General features: G+C 37.7%; 1 protein-coding gene across 1 annotated transcript in view; it reads right to left on the bottom strand.

Annotated features, from left to right (window-relative positions):
• Positions 1 to 1,542: 1,542 nt before the first annotated feature.
• Positions 1,543 to 12,433, bottom strand: part of kif3a.L (kinesin family member 3A L homeolog) — a gene marked incomplete at its 5' end in the record, with an annotated part of 28,827 nt that continues 17,936 nt past the window's right edge. Inside the window, 8 exon segments of the mRNA NM_001090799.1 lie at positions 1,543 to 1,591; positions 2,627 to 2,751; positions 5,023 to 5,091; positions 5,181 to 5,234; positions 7,692 to 7,817; positions 8,008 to 8,118; positions 9,170 to 9,350; positions 9,930 to 10,086. Coding sequence (NP_001084268.1) covers positions 1,543 to 1,591; positions 2,627 to 2,751; positions 5,023 to 5,091; positions 5,181 to 5,234; positions 7,692 to 7,817; positions 8,008 to 8,118; positions 9,170 to 9,350; positions 9,930 to 10,086 — 872 coding nt within the window.

Here is a 12,433-nt window from a genome sequence, read left to right as displayed (position 1 = left end):
CAGCTCCTTATATGCACTGATGGCATATGGACAGTGCTGCACAATGGGATAGATACAGTAGGAAATCAGGAGCAGCCAATCACAGGAGCTCACCTGGCAACATACTCCCTTGCTTGCTCTTAAAACTCTCTCATCTCTAGAAAAAAACCTATCTAGTCTGTGGAGCTGGTTATATAGGATAGGAACACGATAGTATGTTAACCAACACTGTTGCCCAGTCTAAAGTATTAGCACTTCTGCTACTGTAACCATCAATACACAAATATGGTTTCTAGTATTATCCCTTATATCTGTAATTAAAGAATAAAATGTAAGTCATTTTTCATGGAAGAATAACACATAAAGCATACTATTTAAATGGTTAGTAAAAAAAATGTATAAAAAAAGACAAAATCTCAATAAAAAGTGCATGTGCTTGAGAACAGAGTCATAGTTCCCTTTGCTGCCTACATGGGGGATGTATTTTTAAAGGGATTCTGACATGATTTTTATGGTGTAGTTTTTATTTCTAAATTACACTGCAAATAATTCACTCTACCATATCAAATTGAACCAATAAGTGTACTTTTTGTTGTTGTAATATCGGTGCCTGGCCATGTGCTTTCAGAAAGAGCCAGCACTTTAGGATGGAACTGCTTTCTGGCAGGCTGTTGTTTCTCCTACTCAATGTCGCAATGGGACCTGGATTTTACTATTGAGTGCTGTTCTTATATCTACCAGGGAGCTGTTATCCTGTGTTAGGGAGCCGTTATCTGGTTACCTTCTCATTGTTCTGTTGTTAGGCGGCTGGGGGGGGTGATATGACTCCAACTTGCAATATAGCAGTAAAGAGTGACTGAACTTTATCAGAGCACATGACAGGGGGCAGCTGGGAAACTGAGAATATAACTAGCTCCATGTCAGATTAAATATAAAAAAATCTATTTGCTCTTTTTAAAAACAGATTTCAGTGGAGAATTCTGCTGGAGCAGCACTATTAACTGCTGCGTTTTGGAAAAAAAAAACAAAAAAAAAACAGTATCCCTTTAAGGTAAGCACTATAGCTGGGACCCTACATACAGAATCACTATCACAGCAATAGTCTCTGCAGCCAGATAAATAATCCTCTATCTGAATCGCTTGACTTACACTTTAACCACAGTAGCCATGAGAAGCCTGAATAGATGTTAGTAGAAGAGTGGGTAGGATATAAGAAGGGTTTGTGTAAACAGAGACAACCAAAACCATTATTGTGTTATGCAATATCCCTTTAAGTCGAAGGTACGGCTGACTTTCCCACTATAAGTAGAAGAGAGTTAACCCATACATACGGAGGGAACTCCACCTAAACGAATTTTACTGGAAAAGCAGCTGGCACTTGCATGGGGAACAGGAGGCAGGTATTCAAAGAGTAAAATGGTTCTTCTCGAACACAAAGGAAGCCGACACAATGCCTTGGAATCTAACAAATGACAATTTATATCACACCAACAATTGTTAGTTGGTCACCAGCACACAAACGTCCTCATTCTTATTGAGTGGGGGGGAGGGAAAACAGTTCATTCACTGCAACAAGGAGTTGATCACAGCTTCGGGCTTTGCAGAGCGCTTTCTGTTGAGAAACAAGAAAGTATAAACATTATTGGGATTAATGACATCGTATAGCAGCCTATATGGTGCATAACTGGATTGACTGGATTGTTATAAAGGCCTGTTGTATTGTGAATAATGGACCTACCAATTCAGCAATGGATACTATTACAAACAGAATCAGGATATAGAGATTTGTCACTCTCTACGATCAGAAAATAAAGCTGGTTGTACATGTTAAAGGGGTGGTTTACCTTTAAGTTAACTTTTAGTATGTTCTAATTTTAATTCTAATTTTAAACAATTTTCAGTTGGCCTTTGTATTTATTTTTTTTATTATAGTTTTTGCATTATTTGCCTCCTTCTTCTGACTCTTTCCAGCTTTCAAATGAGGGTCACTGACCCCATCTAAGTAACAAATGCTCTGTAAGGCTACAAATGTATAGTTATTGCTACCTTTTATTTCTCAGCTTTCTGTTCAGGGCCTTTCCTATTCATATTCCAGTCTCTAATCCAAATCAATGAATGGTTCCTACGGCAATTTGGACCCTAGCAACCACATTGATGCAATTAGCTAAATAGCTCAAAAACCATATATAATAAAAAATGAAAACCAATTGCAAATTGTCTCAGAGCACTCTCTACATCATACTAAAAGTTAATTTAAGGGTGATTAACCCTACTGATTTGGTGAGGTGTCCAAATGAGTAAAACTTTGCCCAGTGTGTCCAGGCTAAGGTCCAGGCAGACACATCAGGACAGGACTAGGGATGGGCGAATTTGACCCGTTTCGTCGAAAATTCGCTGTCGGCGAAATGTCGCAGACGGCGAAAAAAAAAATTTTGTTGCGAGGCGCCATACAAGTCTATGGGCGTCATTTTTTTGGGCGAAACGAGGCAAACAAATTCACCCATCCCTAGACAGGACCTCCTTAATACACTGGTGCAGTCCTTGCCAATGAGATTTTTCAAAATTCCAGAACATATGCACTTTGAATATATTTTATATGAGTGGCTACATTAAACTTTGGACTTTGTTTCCGGGTGTAGATACATACCTTCTACCCGTCTTAGGTCGTGTTTTTCCCTTTGAGGTCCTTGGCCTCTCCAGCTTCATTAAGGACTGACGGAGACTCTCCTCTGTGTACGCCAAATACACGTGAGACAAGTCAACTTCAAAGGGCTGATGAGGGGAAAACAAAAAACAAAAAAGAAACCGTAGATCTCTTTTCAGTTTAAAACAGTGATTATATTATTAGATATTTAGTTATTATTGCTTACATAGGGGCAGATTTATCAAGGGTCGAAATGAATTCGAGGGAATTTTCGAAGTAAAAAAAATTTGAAATTCAAAGTAATTTTTGGGATACTTCGACCATCGAATAGGATACTACGACTTCGAATTTACTTCTAATTCGATTCGCAGTAAAAATAGTTAGAATATTTGACCATTCGATAATCGAAGTACTGTCTCTTTAAAAAAACTTCGACTTCAATACTTCACCATATTAAACCTGCCGAATTGCTATGTTAGCCTATGGGGACCTTCTACAAACTTTCTCCAAGTCTTTACACATCGAATTAAAATCCTTTGATCGATCGCTGAAATCCTTCGAATTGTTCGAACGATTTTAATTTGATCGATTGTCACATTCGCTGAAAGAAAATCGAATTCGAAGTATTTAAATTCAATGGTCGAATTTCCAAATATTTTGTTCGACCCTTGATAAATCTGCCCCATAGTGTCTGTATTATAGTATAATGTATTAGAACATATTTGATTTATATTGGGAATAATAAATCCATCCCATATTGTAAAATATATAGACACAGAATTCAATTCGAGTTTTTCACCCAAAAAAATGTAGTTTTTTCCCCCCCAAATATTCCACCAAACGACTACAAATTGATTTTAGGAGGTCCTCCATGGGCTAAAACACCAATTCGGCAGGTTTTATATGGCGAATAGCCTAATTCGAATTTTTAAAGGGACAGTACATGATAACTTTTCTCATAACATAATTTTATATATATATATATATATATATATATATATATATATATATATATATATATAGTCAACTACAAGAGGTCCTCTGCACTCAACCCATTATCAATATATTTAAGACAGACATTTTGTGCATACTGCTACTAAAAAATGCCTTACCCTTTAAACAACACAGGGATTGTTTGTCCATATATTGCAATATATTTAAGCTGGCCAACTACGTCAAAGTCATCCCATATCTGGCCAGTCCTACGCTTAATTTTCAACTGATTCATTAAGAATTCAATTGCTTAATTATACATTTTACAAAGGGACTAAGTTTTACCTGCAACTTACTAGCTGCTTTCAAAGTAAAACTCCCAAACTTGGCTGCCCTTTTATTAGACACCAGTGGGATCACCTGACTATAGCTGGGAGGGGTGGGAGCTACAACATGGAGCTGGTCACTGCTCATGTATAACTATAACAAACAAGGGAATATATATATAGCTTAGTTGGGATCAAGTACAAGGTACTGTTTTATTATTACATAGAAAAAGGAAATCATTTTTAAAAATCTGAATTATTTGGATAAAATGGAGTCTATGGGAGATGACCTTCAGAGCTTTCTGGATACTGGATCCCATATCTGTATATATATATCAGCCACTGTGCAGCTTGTAAATCAGAGGATGATCAGAACATGCTACAATATTAAAGAGAGTCAAACTCGAGAAAACAATATCAAGTAATGGCTTGAATATAATTTAACAACATTGTACTTAAGGTACAGGTATGGGACACATTACCTGGAAACCCATTTTCCAGAAAGCTCCAAATTACAGAAAGGCCATCTCCCATAGACTCACTTATATCCAAATGATTTCCTTTTATATAAAAAACAGTACCCTGTACTTGATCCACACTAAGATATAATTAATCCTTATTGGATGCAAAACCAGCCTGTTGGGTTTAATTTGGTGTTTACATGATTTTCTAGGTTTTTTTTTTCTAGGAGGTCCTGAGCACTCTGGCTAACAGGTCCCATACCTGTAATCTACCCTAAATCTTTTAACTAAAGCCACCATAAGGCAATGAAGATTTACTTTAAGATCCCAGCCTTATGTGACAACCTATGCAGGACTGCTAAAAGCTACGGACATTAATATGTGCTTTGGGGGGGGGGGGTTATTGTGCTGAAACAGTTAACGACCCTGCATTTTATTTACATTTAATAAAATGCAATCTATACCTCCTGTACATGAATCAGAAATTCAGTAACCGATGCTGTATATAAGGATACTAAAAAATGTGGAGGTATCATTTATTAACTGAAAAACCAAACCTTATCTGAGATTTGCAAAACTGCATTAGTCACCCGAAGTTTTTTTTATAACGGGAACTTCCTATGGTCTCCACTTGCATCCCCACATAAAACTTAATTCACTGAGATAAGAATCATCTTACATCTTTTTCTTTCTTGTCTGGTACTGGAGTCTGTTTTCTCATGTTGTTTCCTGTGTAGGCCACACATTTCTTAGAAAGAAAGACAAAATAAATGTTAGATTTAGTTAACAGATATTCTAGGTGATTTTTAGAAATGTGTTCTAGGCCCAGACACGTACCAGTTGCCATTCTCCAATATCTTCATTCCAGTGAACGTAATTTTCAATCATTTCCTAAAAAAACATACAGAATAAACTTAAAGGGGTTTTTCACCTTTGAGTTAACTTTAGCATGATATTCTGAGATAATTTGTAATTGGGTTTAATTTTTTATTATTTGTGGTTTTTGAGTTATTTAGCTTTTTATTCAGCAACTCTCCAGTTTGCAATTTCAGCAGTCTGGTTGCTAGGGTCCAAATTACCCTAGCAACCATGCACTGATTTGAATATAAGACTAGAATATGAATAGGAGAGGCCTGAATAGAAAGATGAGTAATAACAATTAGCAATAACAATACATTTGTAGAATTACGGAGCATTTGTTTTTTAGATGGGGTCAGTGACCCCCATTTGAAAGCTGAAAAGAGTCAGAAGAAGAAGGTAAACAATAAATAAATAATGAAGACCAAATGAAACTTTGCTTAGAATTGGTCATTCTATAACATTCTAAAAGTTCACGTAAGGGTGAACCCCCCTTTAACATGGAGTGCTGCAGATCATGGGCACAGCTATAAAATTATAGATAGTTATGCTTTCTATCTGGCCAAGGAAATTTCCTAAAATTTGATCTCACAAAGATTTTTTTTTTTGATTTTTTTTAATAAGATTTAATTTTTTTTTATATTTTTCCCAACAAATAGCAAAGATTACAAATGTTAAGGATAAGGAATATTTCAGAAACATTTTGCAAGTCCAACCAGGTATCCCATATAGCATTTAATTCCTCTGGGCAACCCCTGGCTATATAGGTCAGTTTCTGGCTTGGGAGGGCATCGTTCACCAATTTTTGCCAATAATAAAGCAAAGGGGGGGGGGTTCAGAAATTTCCTGTGCAGTAGAATGGCCTTTTTGGCACAGCAAAGCAGCTGTAAATAGTAGGGATGCACCAAATCCACTATTTGAGATTCGGCTGAATCCCCGAATCCTACATGAAAGATTTGGCCGAATACAAAATCCTAATTTGCATATGCAAAGGAAGGGGAAAAAGTGGAGGAAACATTTTTACTTCGTTGTTTTCTGACAAAGAGTTACACGATTTCCCTTTCCGCCCATAATTTACATATACAAGTTAGGATTCGGTTCAGCCAGGCATAAGGATTCAGCTGAATCCTGCTGAAAAAGGCCGAATCCTGAACCGAATTCTGGATTCGGTGCATCCCTAGTAAATAGTATAGTCTGGAGTAGGACCGGAGTTTAGATCACCCGTTATCCCTAGTAAACAAAGTCCATGAGAGCATATATTTGGCAGTTCAAGCTTTTCATTAAAAAATGTAACACATCGCCCAAGAACCTCTGTATTGCCCTGCAGGACACAGAAGACATAAAACAGAGTGCCTATCTCAACCCTGCACTCGGGACATAGGTCGGACACATTGTCATAGATTTTGGCAAAGAGGTAAGGGGTCAAGTACGCTCTGTTTAAGAATTTTATCTGTATGTATCTAGTCTCATGGAGATGGATATTTCTGGAACCATTTTAAGAGTGTCGGACCACATCTCATCATCCAACCCAGGGATGTCTCTCTGTTATTTCATTTTAGTTTTTTTCAAGAGGACAGGGAACTGAGGAAGACAATATAATATAAAACCAGGAGAGCGGTTAAGTCAGGTCTTGTCTGTCGAGGTAGGTCTCAAGGGTAGTTTTGGCTAAGCTAATTGAAAGCATGACACAGCTGTAGGAACCTAAGAAGCATGCTCGGGGGGGGGGGTGCAGTTCTTGCCTCAAAAATCATTGGTTTTACATTCACCATCTGGCAATATCTGGAAGCCCATGAAAGTGAGGGAGATGATTATTGCCCCAGAGTGGAGTCCAGAGAGATCAATGTATACCCCCCCTCCCACCCACATGACCATGAAGTCATCAAAGAGTTAATAATGATATAAAAGACAAAGTCTTAGGCTGTGATGCAGTGGCAAAATAATAATTTACATCTGATTCGCATAAGGTTTCTCTAATAGCTGTAGCCACTGGATATAGATTGGGCCAAAGGAGAGATGTTAAGTCAGAGTGAATGTCATATAAAGGAAAGTACGCAGGTTAAACAAATGATTAAGGTTGCGTTACAGCATTTTAGGTTGTCTGCTGCCACTGTGTGGTTGATCTAAAGCCTTAAGTATGAAATACTGAACTCATGCTTAGACCTACTAAAAATCACTAAATCACAAGCAGCTCATTTCAGCTAGTTCCATGTATAGTGTGTAGCTCCACCCCCTTTTCTAAGATCACCTCTCACTGTGAAGACAGATAAAAGGGGTGGGGCTTCACGTTAGACCAGGAACTGGCTGAAATGAGCTACTTATGATTTAGAAATTACACAAGGCCGAATGCAGGATGAGAGGTTATTCTGGGGAGATATTTTTAATTAAAAAAAAAAAAGAGTTTACTTGTTCTTTAATACCGCAGAAGGGTTGACAAGTGAGCATCACTATAAAAAGGAATTACATTGAAATGACATTAAATCAGTTGGTTACCTGATATTCCTGTGGAATAAAGCTATCAATTATGTTCATCTGAAGTCGCAGCTCTCGACTGAGCTGCCTGATGTTCTCCAGCAAACCCTCTATCTCTCTTTGGTGCTCTTGTTGCAGATCTGCCATCTAAAAGGAAAAGAAGTTATAAATATTTAATACATGTTATAGGTATGAGAATCAATATGTCCACAAGTAGCCCCTTCCACTTTAAACCTCATTAAGAGCAGCACAATGCTTCCAGTGCATTCTGTATTTAATAAGTTGCAAATACATTAAAAGACTATATACCGTTGAGAAAAAAGACACCAGTTCTCACCTCTGACTTTGCAGCCATCAACATAGTCCATACTTTCTTCAGTTTTTTGGTTTTACCTTGGGCCTCCTCCTGTAAACTTGTATATTTCTCTTCAATATCCAAACGCTCTTGCTGTCAACAGTAAAGATATTTCATAGTATTAAAGTACTGGTGCAAAATTTGGAATCGCAGATTTCAATACAATGTCCAATACAAACAGCTTGTCTCAAGTTTCTTGGCCCCAGAAAATCACACAGTAAACATGTAAATGGCATCTACGGAAAAAAAATTCAAGCTGTCCATTCCCTGCCTTTTCTTTGATTCGTTTTGTATTTTTTTACCCCTGATGAAGACCTTTTTGGTCGAAATGCGTATGGCCTATGCTTTGGGGCCACTTTGTAATTTAGCTTTTTGATGTAATAAATAATTTGTTTTCATTTATTTTGAGTGTGCAATCTTTGTATTTTCTACAACATTCCTGTTATCTTGGTGACTCTCCTGGGGAGTCCCGTATGTATATATTGTTTGGGTGTGCGCCTTCTAATTTTCTTTTTCTGCGATGTCCATTCCCATGTAGATCCAGGTTGCTGCAATTGGATCATATGGCAGAGCCATGCAGATCCGCTGAGAGAATACCACATCCATTGCCCAATCTTAAACTGTTTATCAATCATGTTTTAGTCCCATACATGGACTCTCACCAGAACTGAGTAAAATAATTAAAAAATAAAGAAAAACCACAAGAAGGGGCAACAACTTCTATTTCAGGCTATAAGCGCACGTCCAGGGTATAGAATGATTCTTAGCTGGGTGGGTGGCTCTGGAAAGTAAACTCTGGCCCCTTTTTCTGGCATGGCACCCATGGTTCCTGTGTCCCCCAATCTAGTTAAGAGAAAATTAAAAAAAACTACAAGAAAGGGCAACAACTTCTCTTTCATTTTAGTGTCCTCATCTCCAAGTTGAGGGTTCCCTGAGGTGTACCCCAAGTGAAAAGGAGAGAAATTGTCTTAGATGATTATAATGTACAATTTATGAAAATGTAATTGATAAAAGATAAACTTCCTCGTCTACATGTTTTTTTTTTATTTTAAAGAAAATCAAGCCTGTAATATTTCCCATTTGTGTTCTTTTAAACAAGACAAAACTGTTGCTTGGGAAAGAATGATTTGCCTGTTCTGAATACCTCTTTTTCCTCTAACTCTCTGCGCAGTTTCTCTGCTCGCTTTCTCCGCTCTTCAAGTTCAAAATTTGATTCATCTAGAAGTTTCTCTTGTTCCTCTGCTTTGGCCAGCAAATCCACTCCTCCAACAATGACCTTCTTCTCCAAAGCAGATAATTTCTCAAGCAGCGATTGATGTTCTTGTCTGAAAATAAGTCTTTTGTCTTAAGCTCAATAGGAAGCATGGTAAGTGGGGCTGTTAAATATTACTAGAATCTATACAGAACTCTCCCACTTCATATTACCCGAAAACAAGTCAAGTGCCTGCCATGCAAAAAGTGCACATTTAGTGATGTTTGCAGCTTTCCTAAAAGTCAAGTTTTTTTTCTCCTAACATTTGAGGTTTTTTTCTCATGACAATCGAGTTTTTTTAAATTTGAATCAAGTTTTTCTAATTGGAATCAAATTCGATTTGAGTTTTCGGGTCGATTCAATTCGTCCGAGCTGAGAAAATTCGACTTTATTAATACATTTAGATTGGTCCGATTTCTAATTTATGGGAGTTTTAAAAAACTCACATGAATTCGAAATTCGACCCTTGATAAATGTGCCTCCCCGTTCTTTAATGTCCCTTTAATCTAGCAAGCATAGCCACTTTGCTTCCTTCCATAGGAAAGGAAGCAATGTGGATCCTGCTTAACTATATCTGTCTGTGCCAGCCAAATATCCTGCTGCCCAATCTCCCCCAGTGTGATCATCTTCTATGCCGAGTTGTTATACTTACTGTGCCTTAAACAGATCCTTTTCTCTCCTTTCCAGCTCTGCTCTAGCCTTGTTCCTTTCCTCTTCTTCCATATCAAGTTTAGCTTCGAGAACTTTCCTTTCCTCGTCAATTCTAGCTTGCATCTCTGCCATCTTATCTGGGGAGCCTTTCTTTTTGCCTATAAGATATCAGCAACCATTCATTCAGTAGTCTGATACATGATAAACCATAAAGTGACGGTGTCAAGCAATTATTTCACACTCGTAAATAAGATTATCAGATCCTTTATTTACACTTTGGGAAAAAATATGCTCAGAAATTGCAACCCAATAAAAAAGCAGATCCTGTAGTCATGGAAAAGAAATGTCAGCGTGTGCATGCCACTAGGATGCATAAAAGGAAGTAAAGAAAACATTAGAAGGCAGTTAATAAGCACAGAATATTAGAAGAAATAGAAGCACAACTGAGACAGAAGAGCAAAGAAATGTTATCCATAAAGCTCTCGTTGCTTACAGTGAGTGAGAGAAAACCCTTCACACAAACCTGCTTGCTCTTGCATTAAATGGATGATGCAATTAAATTCACAGGTAGGCAGCATTGGCACAAAAACAGGGGAAAAAAAGAAAATGACATCACTCTATTATCGTATTAAAAAGGTAAGTATTACGGTGTGTTCAAGGCAAAAGGTTAAGGTTACAAATAGGTTTCTATTTAAGAGCGCATATATCCCATTTATAAATACAGGTACTGGATACTTAACCCAGCATCCTGCTATCTGGAATACTCCAAAGCCTAGGGCAGCAGGGGGACCAACAAATCTGAGATAATGCACTCCAGTGCCAGGAGTTTGCCAGGTCTGTGAGCAGGTTGTTAGTTCTAGCTAAAACTCCTGCACGATGGGTCAGCACTATGCTGAAATATATCGACCAGCATTTAGAATTTCATCCACTGCAAGGACAGAACCCTTTGGAAATAACAATTCAAATGTATTAATGAATAAGCCCTACTAGATTTGCTTTCAGCATATATCTCTACACCAGATTAATTAAGGTCTTTATTAGTAAGGTACGGCAGATGGATACCTTAATGTTATCCCACAACAGACAAATGTAGTTGTAGAATGCTCTACCTGAATCAGTCGTACAGGCTGATACATTAGATAGCTTTAAGTAGGGGTATGATGGTTTTTTAGCAAATGAAGGAAAACAGGGTCATGGAAGATAGCTCATAGTACAAGTTGATCCAGGGACTAGTCCGATTGGCATTTTGGTGTCAGGAAGGAATGTTTTCCCCCTCTGAGGCAAATTGTAGAGGTTTCAAATTGTGTTTTTCTACCTTCCTCTATATATATTTATATATATATGACTTAATCGGTTGAACTTGATGGATGAAACTTCAACCAAACTTACTTTGTAGCTGGAGATGCCAATCCTTATAGCAGCATTTTTGTAAAATGTTTTTAAAAATATAGCTCAAAAAGACTCACCGACTTTAAGACATATTTTCAGCAGTGCTGAATAGAGACCTGGATGTGTAATTGTGCAGACGCCCTTTTAGACCGCTACCCAGCCTGTAACAGATTTATCCGCTACCCCCACCCGTTGCAAAACATGCAAGTGACATCATTAGAAAATAGGCAGAAGGCGGGATGGAACATGGAAGAGATGGTTTCAGGAAATGTATCCGCCCAATATGGATGGCCCCAAGTACCTGTCCCCGTGCAGAACATTGCAATTGTGCACTCTCCCTGAATTGAAGTCAGTTAGGAGCAACTGCAAAACAATTTAATACATTGGTTGCTGAAATTGCTCATTAAAATTTACAGCCAGCTTAACATGCCAAGAACATCCTTCACTGGCCATAGAGGTAGCAGCAATAACGCTCTGTGTATGCTTGTTGTGTAGTTAAATCAATACAATTCAGCAGTCAATTGAAAAGCTCCTTATATAATGAGCTGCTCCTTATCCAAGACCCTAACTGGCTGTAGCCTGGGGCAAAGGGGTTTGTTTATACAGTGGGCTTTTCAGTGCACAATGATTTACTTTGATTGTGCTTGTAAAAATAAAAAAGTAGATTGTACTTTAGGGTTCGGATTATGTCCTATCTAGTGCCAGATCATTATTTTATTAGTTGAGGTTCATTGACCTAACAATTGTTCCTTGCTTCAGACAATAGCAGGGGGTCACTGGTTTGCTAGGTGAAAATTGTTAAATTGAGTAAAACAGATCAGTCGTTTTCCTGGGTGTGCCAAACAAATTCCAGCATGAATCAGAGATCGAGAATGTTCAAGTGCCAACCAACTTGACTTGCACGCTATTAACACATTGAAAGGAAAGCATAATTAAAATGGATTATGTCTTGGTTTTTATGGTGTAATTTTTATTTCTAAAATGACACTGTTTGCAAATCATTTTTACCAAATAAAATTTCATTCTTGAACCAGCAAGTGTATTTTTTTTTATACTTGTAATATTGGTGTGTAGGCAGCGATCTCAGGTCATTTTGCCTGGTCATGTGCTTTCAGA

The sequence above is a fragment of the Xenopus laevis genome, chromosome 3L, assembly GCF_017654675.1.
Source record: "Xenopus laevis strain J_2021 chromosome 3L, Xenopus_laevis_v10.1, whole genome shotgun sequence".
Classification (NCBI taxonomy): domain Eukaryota; kingdom Metazoa; phylum Chordata; class Amphibia; order Anura; family Pipidae; genus Xenopus; species Xenopus laevis.
This window is presented reverse-complemented; position numbering and strand designations above follow the sequence as displayed.